This window comes from Falco biarmicus, chromosome Z (genome assembly GCF_023638135.1).
Source record: "Falco biarmicus isolate bFalBia1 chromosome Z, bFalBia1.pri, whole genome shotgun sequence".
In the NCBI taxonomy this organism is placed as follows: Eukaryota; Metazoa; Chordata; class Aves; order Falconiformes; family Falconidae; genus Falco; species Falco biarmicus.
Window position 1 is genome coordinate 18,085,251 of NC_079311.1, and position 14,444 is coordinate 18,099,694.

The 14,444-nt window shown below is 44.2% G+C and overlaps 1 protein-coding gene across 1 annotated transcript; it reads right to left on the reverse strand.

The window, feature by feature from the left end:
* Nucleotides 1-3,486: 3,486 nt before the first annotated feature.
* CDO1 (cysteine dioxygenase type 1) lies at nucleotides 3,487-13,980 on the reverse strand. The gene is made up of 5 exons (XM_056324873.1): nucleotides 13,741-13,980; nucleotides 11,321-11,398; nucleotides 9,153-9,310; nucleotides 6,485-6,654; nucleotides 3,487-4,290 (listed from the first exon to the last, which is right to left on the reverse strand). Exons 1-5 carry the CDS (start codon nucleotides 13,935-13,937, stop codon nucleotides 4,261-4,263), a joined length of 633 nt encoding a protein of 210 aa, XP_056180848.1. The 5' UTR covers nucleotides 13,938-13,980; the 3' UTR covers nucleotides 3,487-4,260.
* Between the last annotated feature and the right edge of the window lie 464 nt (nucleotides 13,981-14,444).

Genomic DNA, 14,444 nt, shown 5'->3' on the forward strand with positions numbered 1-14,444 from the left:
GATTAGGTTAGAAGAGTTTGTCTATTCCTATTTTGGGGGCCATTCAACCCTGAAGATATACAGTGTAATGTACCCACTGGATTCAAAGATTCAAAATCTAATTATTGAATAAGGCTTCGTATGAGATACAAGTGTCAAAACTAGTCTTGAAGGCCTGCACAATTAGTCCATGGTGGGTTTGCTTCCTTTACCAGCCAGAAAGGCTGGGGCTACTGTCTATCCCCAGAACACAAGATGCTCTGACATTTAAGGACAGCAATATCTTTCACAAGCTACACCAGCAAGAGCAGAATATATGGTATTGTTCAAAATTACTGAGCTTCATGTTGTTCTGCTTGTCTCTGCAAACCAAGTCACTGTAGGCAGGTCACCTCTTTTAACCTTGGGAAGGCTATATTCTTGCAACACAGCTTTCTCTTAGCCATGATAGGAGTGTGAAAAAATAACCGTAAGGATTAGCTAGTGAATAGCACATCTTGTATCTTTGTGGTCTTGGGAAAAAATCTTTGTAGTGGAAGCAGGGTTACATATAGGGTGGATTTTGATTCTGCTGTGTTCCTCTATACATCAACAACAGAAGAAGATGAATAATGCTCAAACATTACTAAGTGTCACGCAGCATTAAGGAACAAATTGAACTAGTTTGGCTCTGCTAAGATTTTGTAATGAGTTAGACAAAAAGTAACTCTAGGCTCAATTACCCACAAGAACATTAAGAAATTGTGTTTACACAGCAAGAAACCCTGTCTGAGCCACAATTCCTGTTCGTGCCTCCAGAGCTCCCACATCTCAGCATGGGGAGAAAAAGAGCTACTCACCTGCTGGCTAGACATAGGTGAAAACCCTCAGAACATGTCCTGAGTTTCTGTGCATCTAGTCCTCATCAGCCACAGACAGACAGATGTGGATAGCATTTCCATTCCCAGAGAAGTCCCTGTTGTTAGCTTTTCCCTTGCATATGGCATATGCTTTCCCAGCAACTGTTCGCTACAAAGCCTTCCCACGTAAAACGTGTCTTTGATAAAAAACTTCTCTTCTCACAAAATTTCTGGTAATGACTCTCCAAAACAAAACCAAAACCACTAAACTCTTGCAATTTGCTCAATACATGTAAATATTGCACTTCACTCCACTCCTGGCATTAGTTTGCCTCCCGGTGTCTTTCTGTTGAAGCTTCTTCACTGAAATCTTAGTGAATGCACCGAGTCATAGTTAGTCTGAGTTCCTCCTGGTGTTGACAGCCTGAATGATTTATTAGTATTAATGGTTTAGGCAGTATCTCTTACCACTTAAAGACCTTAGCTGTAATGCAAGCAAGTGTTAAACTCTTCAATTTACAGTGGCACTGCTCAATAGCACCTTCCCAGAGGAAAGGATATGAAGCACAAAACACGTTCATTGCCACTGAAAGCTAACTGTCACCCACAGCATATTTCTACCTCACCAGCTGGCCAGTTAGCAGTACTCCAAAGCTCAAGTACTCTTATATGTTAGGTTTAGCCTGTTCAGCCATGATAATGTGCAAATACCATTTTGTTTTCACTGGTTTCTATGTTTTAAACCAGCACAGGTTTTATGAACATATTTGTGTAAGTGAAAAAGTGACTCTATTTCTTGTTATAGTGCTTGGTATTTATTAAATATTCTTTCAGTGGGTATTAGCTATAGGCTTGTGCTGTACAGAGCATAAGACACACAGCTAGTGCTTGGGAAGGAGCAAATGTAGCAGTTGTGGTATGTGTTCTAAGGACTCTGGACCCAATTCATAATTTGTCTTGAGGATTCCTGTATTTGTGGCCTTTTTGTTGTATATGCTACCCCCTTACGTTTCTGGTATGGTGGACGTAAGTACCTGGTAAGTACCTTGTTCTGAAACACTGGAATTCCTGTATTATTCTATGCAATGTATGATACCATGTTTGCTGTGGCTAAACAGTGTTTGGGAAACCTATTTTCTGCTGTATTTGCTCTGCATCACTTGCTAGGCACGTCATGTGCGTGGCTAACTGGAGTACTGCCTGAGTTTCTATACCAATGGATCTGGGTACAGCTAGCTGCTGTCATCACTGCTGTGCTTCTTGGCTGTCTCTCCAATCTTTCCAGTTCCCATGACCTGACAACCTGTCATCTACAAGCTATTGGGTTTGTTCGTTAATTTTACCTGGTAAGCAAAAGTGTGATGAATATGCAACATTTGAAGTTAGTTAAGTAAAACTGCTCATTTCCTGTGAGAAGGGGGAGGAGGGAAAGAGGCAACAGATGCAAGCAGAAATACAAGACATTTTGTTTAAACATGAGGCTTCTTTGCTGTGAGAGTGGTCAAACACTGGAAGAATTTGCCCAGTGTCTGTGGTGCCTCCATCCTTGGAGATAAGCAAAATCTACCTGGATGTAGTCCTGAGCTACCTGCTGTAGGTGACTCTGCATGACTGGGCAGCTGGACCGCCATCCTTAGCTCCTCTTTGGTCCTGTGATACTCTCACCACAACTTGAGCCATGCCAAATTAAGATGCTCAAGCCCAGCATCTAGCTTGACAAGATTTTTCAGGAATTGGTTCATAGTTAATGAGAAAGAGACATACTAAACACTGGGGTATACTGGACCCCAAGAAAAGCACAAGGGATTCTTTATGCCTGCAGTTTCATTGTTCCTAATGCTTCTTCCAGTTTTGGGCTACACACTCGCTTGACCCCTCCTTGGCACAGCCTCTAGGCCCACCTCATGCAGACAGTCCCCACTTAACTGCTGATGCTTATCCCTGTACTTTTGCCTTTAGGCCTGCTTTATCTTTTCATTTTTCTTCTCCTTCCATGCCCCTTTCCCTGCTCCCCACCGCCCCCCCCCCCCAAAAAAAAAAAAAAAAAAAAAAAGAAAAGAAATATTTGCAAAGCACCCACTGCTTTTGCACTGCCTTTCAAGGAGTAATTGCAGCCCAAGGGCACAGGTTCACTTAAGAACTGCTACACTTCTCAAACATTTTTTGAAAATTTGACACAGCCTCCTTGCAAACAGGATCTCATTAAGTATTTTCTGGGCTTGTCAACACCGGGAGAAGTATGTGACTCATCTAAAAAGGATACTGTTAAAACAAACTGCTGCCTGTCACCTAGGAGAGTAGAAGACTTGCTACACGTAATCTGCTGGGTCTTATGTTACTAGCTGCATTAAATGAATGGGATAAGCTTAGCGCGGCAGCTTTGCAGATTTTGTTATGTTTAATTAGAAGTAACTTTTCTCAAGATGGTTCTTTCCTTGTAACTAAATCTGGAGGATAAAACTAAGCATCAGCGAACTCGATGGCAGAACTCCCACCAACTTAATTGGGATCAGGATTCTTCGCATGTTTCAAATACTTTCAACCTTTTAAAGCCTTTTCTAATAGTGTATTGCTTGGAAAAGACTTAGATGTTCATGAGGAATGTGCATTTTGGTAAAGTGTGATGAATATTTCAGTCACCAGCAGAAAAAGGCTGAAAACTTTGAAATCTGTGCACAAATCCAGTTTTATTTCAGTTACGTTCTTCAGTAGCTATACAGAATACTTTGGAAACTGGACATTAGCTGAATTAAGTATGATTAGTCATATTAAAAACCCAAATCTCTGCCCAATCAGTTTTTAAAATCATTGTGCATGAAGCATTTCACTGCTCCTATGTTAAACAAGATTTGACAAATTAAATTGTAAAAAACAAAAAGTAAAAAAAAAGCACAAAACTATCAAAATGGCCTAGAGCATTAAAACCTAAAAGACTTAATTAGAAAAAAAAAAAAAAAAAAAAGAAGCCCCTAAAAGACTTAATTGGAAAAAAGAAGAAGTTAGTTGTATCTTTATGTACTACCTATAGGTACAAGTGACTGGAAGCTGAGAAGTTTATATAGTTATTAATTACATTGAAAGCATACATACACATAGGCCTATTAAGTAGTGTCAAATGATGTTTAAAAACCCTATTTCTGATATTCGCAGTGTGGTATCAGAAGTGGAATTAAAAGGAGGCTAGAATCAGAAAACAAACTACTTAATTCTGACAGGAGCCTAAGAAAGGCATCTAACCTCTGAAGTAGTTTATGGCACTGGTTAGCTTAGTGTCCCATAATCGGCATTCACTCAGGGGAACTGTGGGTGGCCTGGAAGCTGCCCTAGTGTACTCCTATGTACAAGGTATAGAAACATAGTTGGCTGTTGGCCTTAGCCATGCACGTCTTCCGTCCCTGGTTAAACATTCAGCAGGTCTTACACAAACACATGCTGGTGCTTCTCAGTTGTTCTCCTGCGGCACTGCTGTTGCCTACAAGGAAAGAGAAGAGGTTGCCGTTTTAAAGAAAGGGACAGTCACCACCTGCTTCATGTTCTCAGCATGGACTTTTATTCCTCGAGTAGCTCAGCACCTTACAAAACTTAGTGCGTTTATTCTCAGTACTCCTTGCCAGGGTTTGATAGAGGGCACGGTGCACCTGACAAAATAACCCTGTCCACTAGCTCTGTGTGACCACGGACAAGCCTGCAGCAGAAGGGACAACTGAGGAGTACTTCCTCTTTCAGCCCATCTTCTCTCCCCAGTACTCTGCTTTACTTCGTTTTGACAGAAATGCTTGAAAGTCCAGCTTGGAAGACAGGTTGCAAAAAGAAACCACTTCTCCCAGCAAAATTCTTGGCAGCAGGAACTGATGACACCCAAGACAAAATTGGTTTTCTTACATCAGTATTCTCATAGTTTGTACCTGAACTGTGTAAATAGTTATTTTGAGTAACTTGGAAGTCCTTGGATATACTACATACTGTTTTACTTATTAGGCCTACTTAACATTATGTATTTACTGGAGAGTTAGTTAATCTAGGCTTAATCATGGCCAGAAGCCACTAGGGATTCAGCTGTGTGTTTTACCTGCAGAAAAATTTAAGAAAAAGAGCTTTGAATGAGCATTGAATGAGCTTTAGCTAGGCAGATCTCCTCACTCACAAAAGATACACAAGTATACTTTACATTACTCTTTTGGTATTTTTAACTTATAGCTTTCTTTCTTCCTACATCCTTTTGAGATCTGGCAAGCAAAAGAAAGATTGATTATCCAGCATGCTTTCCAGAAATCCTCACTAAGAGCAGGAGGTTTTTGTGGTGTGAAGTCATTTCAGGCAGCTGGATGGCCCAGGCTTGCTACCACTTTCCCCCTTAGTGGAATTCCATTTACAGGAAATCATGAAAGAGACCCAATGATTGCAATTTACCTCTCTCCTGTAAGCCAGATCCTGTTTCCCACAAAAGGTAGAAACACTGCCAGATGGTTACAGATCAAGAGTAGGAAAACAGTCCACGCTAAAACATTTAGCCTCACTTGTTATCTTACATACTTCATATTCAATAAACACTTAAAACAAAAAGAAAGCAAGCAAACGCTGAACTCTTGTGCAAATTTTTTTCAACATTTTTCCATGTTAATTTTCCTTTAAAAGCTGAACTATAAATTTGAGTTCCCTTTCTCAAGGGCCTTTCAAATCTGGGAAGGTCAAAGTTTGTGTTTCAGCTGTTTGGTAAAGTTGTAATCATGTAATATGACAAGCTTCAAAGAAATAATTTACATGGTACTTGTTGATTATATAAAACTTTAACTAGGTCTTACTAAGGGCTCACTCCAGGAAACCCCTAAGCACTGAATTTCTGGCTTCAGTGAAAGGTGAAAGTGTTCTGTATCTAACAAAACCAAAGTCTTTGAACCTCTGTGGCTGAACATCAAGAATCTGTCTTTTCTCCCTGTATAAGTAGTTATGCTTCCCAATGCATGGACGAGTGCTAAAAGGAATCCTGTTAAAGTCTCCCAGATGTCCTAGCTTGGTTCCCCAAAGCTGATCTTAAGATTTTTTTCCTATTCAAATAAAATCTCATGCCATTGCTCAAGAATGCAGGCATCAGCCAACCAGCCTACTCTCACTCTCGGAGTAAGTCTTTCTGTGTCAAAGTTTTCATTTAAATAATTAAATTTATTGAAAAATTCTTTACAGTAAGCTAGAAGATTTAAAACAACTGACCTGAAACGTGGTGCTTTTGGGCAGAACAGTTTAGGCAGGAAACGTTTTACACATGGCTGAAGTTGGCCAAAACAATGTAGCTGCTTCACAGTTTTCCATTGACTAGGTTGCATTCACCATCGTTTGCTGCCTGAACACACCTAGCTAGTAGCAAAATTTTCTTTAATCCTCCTCTCTACTCGGAACTGATCTCCTACTGATGAAGGGTAGGCAAGCTACAAAGCAAGGAACTCCATGCAAGGGAAGTGTGAATTGACAGCTCAAGCAGTATTTGGAAACAGGTTTGATGCTGGTCCTAGACAGGGATGACCTGGGGGAGGCAGGGCTGCTGGACCATGCACCCGTCCCAGGGCACTGGTGCTCTGCCCAGAACAGGCAAGAGGGCAGCACCTTGTACCTGTCCCCGCAGGGGCTCAGAGCCTGGGGCCAGGAGGGGAAGCGTGCCATCTTGTACTTACACAGAGAGTCCTTTCTCCAAACTGGCTGTAGAAGGTCATCTTGACTTTGTGCTTGTGTCCAGTCCGCTGATCAAAGGTGTTACAGCTGTCGAAGGGTGGGCTGTACAAATGCAGGCTAACAGCAGATTCTGTGTGGCTTATGTTCTCCACACGGTGCAGGCCAATGGAGTCTACACCACCAAGGGCATGAAATGAGAGGTTGCATTAGCGGGAAGATTTAATGATATTTCAGATGCCTGGAAAAATGCTTTCTAAACTAAAACTCATGAGCAAGGCGGTTAGGCACACCCGCACTGTTACGGGCAACAAGGAACCTGATACAAGGAATGTGACTGCTGATCTCTAGCACAGATTCCTACATACACTAGAAATTCAAAATATGTTATTGCCTTCCACACTTCATGTAACTTCTGGATTATCTGCCACAGGATGAAGGACAATATAAATCCAAAGAAACTTAAGGAAGCCTCTGCTGTCAGTAATTTTCTAGCCATCATTCCCAAGAGATTTCAAGGTTATTTACTTTCCTAGGAGATGCTGTTGTAATTGATGCTCCAGAAGCAGGAAGATTTCTGTTTCTAAAAATTAGAAAGATATTTTTCAGGGAAAAAGTTTCTGTATTGCTAATTCTTAGCCCAGTACACAAGGATATCAGTCACATTAAGTGTCAGCTATGTGTATTTGGGCCATGGACTTACAGACAGAGGTGTAGTTGTCTTCAACTGCAGGCATCCGTCTCCTAATTAATCCTTCCAGTTTATTAGTTTGGAGAACAGGCTTTTCATTTGTCTGCTCGTTTGACTAAGGTGACAAATTAGCAGTGACTGGCATACTTCCAACCTCAACTGAACACTAAGCATAACTGAACATGTAATAAAACAAAGCACTGTCTGTTGTGTGGTTACCAATGAAGTAACGGCATTTTCTGTGGTGATACAGAAATCAAACTCTTATGTGAAAAGGTAAGGTATGAAGAATCTAATCCTCAAAACAAACCATTTCCATTCTACACTAAACTGGAGTTTTTGAGTTACTTAAGAGACCTTGAATTTAAATTTATGACCCTGCTGTAAAAACAACTCAGGCCTTTGTACTTGAATAAATATATTATATAATACGTAGGCCTGTATTGTGCAACGTAGGCACGATACCCTCAGAATGATTACACTCTTAACCCTGATACATTTGAAGTGTAAGCCCTAAGCATTGTTAACATAGTTTACCTAGTTGGAGGACATAGGGGAAAACAGTCTTAAATCTGTGCTCATCTAAGGGGAGACTCAAATAAACAGTGTTTATTTAAAAATAAAGTACAAGAGCAACCAAGAAGCATGCAATAGAAAGATGAAAGTCATTCACTATTGAAATAGGGCAATCACACTGTCAGTGTTTTCCTTCTACTTGTTTTATCTGTTTCTTTTAAACAAAAACATCTGTTATGAAACATGGCAGAGATCCAAACTGCCTCACAGAACTGGATACCAAATTCATTTAAGACAATCAAGGAAGCTTCGGACCAGATGCATGCAGGGTGCAATTGCTTGCATCGGAAAGGATCGCATAGGTAGGAAAACCTGACAGAGTCTGCTCCCATGCCAGGGACATGGACTCTCATCAGCAGACATGCCAAGCTCCTTCTTGCACTTCCTGTCATATGAATTTTTTGTTTTTACTTGATGTGGTGTACCTTCAACAGAGAGCTGCAGAGCACTAGTTTTCCTTCCCCAATGCCCTTGCCCTGGCTTCATCCATAACCCAACATGAGGCTCCCTCCAACTGGGGAGCTCCCCAGCTCAGCCTCACAAGGTGTGTGCTCCAGTTTTTAACTCATCACACGAAAGGCAGATGGCCCCCTTCTTTGATGCTTTGCCTTTGTTCTGCTGAACTCATTGCTGTTCACCATGATGTGCAGCGTCTTTCAAAGCATCAGAATACGTTACACCCAGCTGGCCACTCCAGGATGGCCTCCAGTCTAGCACAAGGTGGTGATAGTTACAGATACATGTCATGGCATGGATTTAGGTACCTAGAGAGCCTTACTGGTGGAGACTTAGATGTCTCACAGCATCTATGGAGTTAGACAAGTTTTTTGTAGATTGGGTAGACCTGAGCATCTCAATTCCACTGACACTGCACTTCAGCATGACAGTCTTTTGCTGATGTGGACATGTAGCACTGAGGGTTGGGGCCTCTGCTCCTAGCCGGTCAATTTATTCCATAGACAGCTTTTACATTTTTGACCTAGGTCTTCCATGACTAACCAAAATGATTGTTTCTCTGAAAAAAAAATAATCAAGGTGAGTAAGCTATCTAGACTTTGATTCTCTTGTTTCTCACAAAATACTATTCAAGGTCTATGTTTACAAGCAATTTCAGATAGTCATTAGGGACACGATGCTGAAGGCTGCTTGGTCTAGAGGACATACCTGGCATATTTAAGCATCTAGCAATTGCTGCAATGTCTTAAGGGTGAGTTAAAAGGACTTTTGTATGCTTGTTTGTTTCACTGAATCTAAATACAGATTTATGCACAATCTAGAGAGCCACGTTCTTTAGCTGTGTGTATAGCCATTACTGTTAAAGGTAGGAGACTAGAAAGGCCATGAACTCTTCTGTAAGGAGTAAGACTTATGGATGGGTAGTTGCCAAAACAAGTTTAATAGCTTACCATTAATGTAGGCACATTGATTTTCCCTCAAAACTCGTTCTGATTTCTTAGTCATTTCACCATTCCCCTTTTTCTCAGGCCACTCGAACAGAGTCTCCTTTAGATTTCCCTGGAGGATCTTCATAAAGCAGTGTGAGTCAGTGTGATCATGGATGCTGCTATATATGTAAAAAGAATAACCAAACTCAGTCCGATATACATGTTAACTTCAGTACAGCAAACAGGACAGGTGGCATAGCATATTGTACCTGGACATAGCCACAGAATGAAATGGTATTGCACATGGGTCATGCACAAAAGTCTGTGGAAAAAAACGTTCACAGTGACAAAGGTATGCCTACTTAAAACTGCTACTTTAGAAATGTATTGAGATGAGTTCACATACAGCAGGACTTGGAGAAGAGTCAGATATTGATCAGCCTATGACTTTGCCACAGAGGAATACAAAGGTAGTCTAGAGGAGGACAGAAAAATTCTTCATAATGCAAAAACTCTCGTGGGCTAAGAAACAAAATTACAGCTTCCACAGTGACCCCAGGCAGAGGCTGATAGAAACTTGCAAGTATACCTGATATTTGCAGATCCTCCATGCTCACTCTGGAAACATGGGAGAAATGAGTTACTTCTGCATAATTTCTGCGGTCTCTTTACTGCTGTGGTGCACTGACATTTGTTGAAGAAAAAATGCCATACCTCTCAGTCTGACAGTACTAAGTACAACCAGCTACAGTAAACTGTTAACTTCACTAGTTTGGCAACACATGGACAAAACAGCAGGATCTGGTATGAATTGTCTGCTTGCTTTATCTGTCTCCTTCCTCCAAAGTACATTTTAATTGCTACATTTGGAGACATGTGGGCTAGATATGCAGCTTAGTTTTGGTTTTGGTTTGTTTTAAGTAGAGAACTAACTGTTTTAGAAGCCAATGGGATTAGGACAAAGGGAGAGCTCTCCACACATTGGAGGCAAGGGAGTAGGAGGAATATGACCCCCCCTGGAAATACAGTGCTAATGAGTTTCAATCAAAAACATGGTACTTGTGTGTTACTGTTTTCAGTATTTCAGTAAACAAATGCCAGGGTTTCTTACAAACTGAGATGCCAAGAGCCCAGAGCTTGCTTCAGGCACAGAACAGTTCACAAATGCCACGTTGTCACGCTCCTTCCACAAGCCACGAGAACAATCTGATCCTCCTCATGTAGGAAGCAAAAACAACTTGTGGTCTCAGTCTAGCTCTAGCAAATGCTCATCCAACTCAAACACAGTTTGACATAAATTACAGGCTTTGTGGGAATAGCCTGGAAGGCGCAGAGGTGGTGGGCTCACTTCTTATATCCTTCAGAGGATAACGTCACAGCATCCCCTAGAGACTATTGTAAGTGTTCAATTGCACATTCAATTGAAACAAACAAAACCCCACTTCAACATCTCCTTAGGTTTTCTATTTAAATGAAATAATAATTATTCAAAACCTGCAAGTTTTGTTATTCCATATTTTGTTTTAGCCAACATTTTGTAAAAGACTCTCCAAAGGATAGATCCTGCCCTCACTTTTGTGGGGACTACACAACCCAGTGTTCTGTCTGTGTACAGAATTCAGGAGGCAACATCAGCTGTGAGGTCTGTTTTGAGGGAAGAGATAGGATGCATGAACCTAAAGAAAGACAAGTACTGCTGGGAAGGGGCTCCCTCCTCAGCCTGCAGTCCTAACCCAAACCTAACTATTCTCATCTTGTCACAGAGGCGGGATTTAAACACCATGAGAGAACAAAGACTATTTAAATGGCACCAAGTCCTGCTTCTGCAACACATGTTGCAGGGGTCTGCTATACGGGTCAGGCTGAACAGGGTCTTGTCAGCCTGTCCTGCCCACAGGACTCACTGTATCTCTAGGATTAAAAACCTCCTCTGACAGAAGGGAAGCTTAGATTTGGTAGAAAAACAGCATTTTTAAAAGAGTGCTCTAAAAATGTCCATGAGGTACAAACTTGCAAAAGATAAAGCAAATATTCAGGACTGCTATACCAACAGGAGTTCTGCACTGTTTAGTTTCCAGATACTTTCTGATAGCTCACATAAGGCTGATTATTTTTCTCTTTATGTGTGACAGTGAAAGATACAGTCGCTTTATAGCTGCTTAATAAAACCATAGCCCTTGGATACAAACCTGCCATGCCCTTCACCCCAGCACAAGATCATCAAGTTGAACTTTCCATTTCCATTGTCCACAAGATTTCTTGTATACCTGAAATACAAAGTGTTTTCTTTATACTGTACTGATATGCCTATAAAAGACAAAATTATACAAACATGTTTAAGAAGGAAGCTTGTGACATACAAAAATTATTTTTCTTCTTTTTCTTGAAAGCCAAGTTTTACTTGGGGGACAAAAAAAAATGTATTTTCAACTTTTTTTGTAAGAGTTATTTTTCTGGGGAAAAAAATTGGATATATTTAATATTTTATAATAATTGCTTTTGAATTATATAGCCTATCAGAGTTTGGAACTGTGAGTCTGAGACCAGAATGGTACACAGGATCAAATCAAAATAGTTGTTGAATGAAATCACTTCAGCAGCTGGCTTATAATTAGAAACAGAGGACTGTAATGAAACAAGAAAAATACATGGTTACATTCTTCTGCAGCTCCTTTTCAGATAGTGTTGGCTTTCCTTCTATTACACAGCACTCATTTGTACAAAGCCAAAGAAACAAAGACTTAAGATGTCAGGCTTTCCATACACGGTCCTCCTCCTCTGTTCCTGAAAGTTCTGTGTCTTGTACTGCAGCATTTGTGTGAGGATAAACCACCTGTGCAGTAATTTCTGTCAGCATCTACTTCTAAACAAAGTTTATCAGAGCAAAATTTCTTAAAAAGATCTTTTCACATGCTAACTTATAGCTGGCACAGAATAAACTTGCTTCTAAAGGCTTTATATCAATATGAATGTTCTAGACTGTGATTTGTTCTCAGGGCTGGAAATAATAGCTCTAATAGCAACATCTTACATTTGTTTCCTGGCACACTCCTGCAAGCATTCCCTGAGCTGCTGATCAAGTCGTTCTATTGAAAAGGTCACTAGAGTGGACTGTGATTTTGCTCTATACATTTCTTTCCGTGGTGGGGCTCTTCTGATGCGGGGCTGGTGCTTCTAGCTGTTACAGTGCAAGTAACGCAGTGGGACCTTTCCATTTCATTTTAGCTGTAGTCATGACTATTCGCACTTTACTTGGCTAAGTAAAGCAAACACTTACGCCAGTGACAGGATGCCTCACTGGTGCCTAAGAGATGCAAGCAGGGACACACAGAAGGTGCACTGATGTCGACTGAATGTTTTTTAATTAGTTTCCCCATAAGACCACTACTCTGTTTTAGTCAAGATAGGATGCTCATAATAAATAACTTTCAAAGCATCTATATACTGTCTCTCACTGCATTCAAAATTTGTGCGTACATTACGTAGACATATTTTTCCTATGATGACAGAACTTAAGCAATCAATGCTGGCATTTGACTGAACATTTCAATGGCTGTTATTTCTGTACAGCAGGTCTGGCTGGCCAAAAAAAGCTCACCAAAAAAACAAACCAACGAAAAAGGCTGCCATGCATACTTCCAATGTTAGCACATTTTGTTTTTCCAATTCTTAGTTTCCTATGTTCTGTTACTAATTTTGTGATTTGCTCTGAAAGGGGGGAATAGCCAACGTTAGGTGAAAGGAGGCTAAAAAAAGTCAAGCTGGAATGATGCTTTCATGATAGCAAGGTTAAAAGGAAAACTCCTGGGGTTGGAATGTTTTCTTTGCTCGTTGTTTTAAAGGACGTGCTCAAATAAAATGCATTTATATTGAAATTGAAGGCACGGAAGCCAGAAATGACAGGAATAAATGAGTTGTTAGCGAAGCAGAAGCGACTAAAAGGTATTTTCCTTCCTCCCGGCAAACAGCAAAAAGCCTCGCCCGGCACAACGCCGGGGGAGGAAGGGACCGAAGCGTGGCGGGCAGGCGGCTCCCGACGTGCCGGCGAGGCCGGGCACACCCGCACCAGCCCCGCCGCAGGTTCGCTCCCGCCCGGCACGCCGCGCAGCCCGGCGGAGCGGCTGCTGCTGCCGGCCGCCCTCCCTGGGCGCCCCCGCCACACACGCGTTAAAACGCCGTCCCGGCTGCTGCAGCGCGTCCTGGCCCCTCCGCCGGTTACTCGGGCGGGCCGCAGCGGCGCCCGCCCCGGCGCCCTCCCGGCCGCGCTGCGCGGGGCCGGCCCGAGGGACCGCAGCCGCGGGCAGCGCCGGAGCCCAGCGCGGGGCCGCCGCCCGCCCGTGCCCGCCGGTGCCGCCATTGGCCGCCACCGCCCCGCCCGCTCCCCGCCCCCGCCCGGCCCCGCCGCGGGGCACCGCGGTGTCGCCCCGCGGGCCTTTGCCCTTCGGCTCCCTCGGGGCGCCGCCGGAGGGGCTGCCGGCCGGGGCGGCACGGGGGGGCGTCCGCCCGGCGGTTCCCCCGCTCCCGGTCAGCAGCTCTGCCCCGCCGCCGGCCCCGCTCGCACGGCTGCGGGGCGCAGCGCAGGGGGTCCCCGCTCCGGCTTGCTCGGTACCTGTACTGGTCGAATTTGGCGTACTGCAGCCACTCCTCGGGGTTGCTCTCGTACGACTCCATCAGCGCCTGCACTTCCTCCACGCTGACTTTGTCCTCCGCGAATATCCGATGGAGAATGCGGACCAGCTCCTCCAGGCTCCGCGCCTTCCACGTCTCCGTCTGAGCCGGCTGCTCCGTCATCGCCGGCTGCTCCATCGCCGCCAGCCGCTGCCCCCGGCCGGCCCCCGCCGCCTCCCTTTATGCGCCGGGAGGCACGGCGGGAGCCTACCACCGCCCCGGCGGGCGGAGGGGCCGGGCGGCCGCGGCGGGCGGGCCCGCGGCCAGCCGTGCCCGTCCCCGGGAGCGGGGCCACCGACCCCGGCGGGCGGGGGCAGCGGGGCCGGCTGCGAGGGCGCGCCTCGCACCGCCCGCCCCTGCCAGCCCCGCCGGCGAGCCGCCGCGCTGCGGGGCGGGTCTGGCTCCGGCGCCTCGGGCTGGCAGCCGGCGTTCGGCTCTCCGGTACCCCCGGCGGAGCGAGCACGAGGGGAGCAGCGGCCGCCGCTGCCGGGCGGGAAGCGCCTCTCCCGGCAGCAGTCTCCGCGCAGCTCTCCCCCTCCCTGCCAGGCCTGTGTGCGCATCTCCATCCCCTTCGGACGAGGTCTGCGGCTGTCTCCCTGTCGTGTGCTCGCAGGTGTTACTTTGAGCCTGGCCTTACGAAAACAC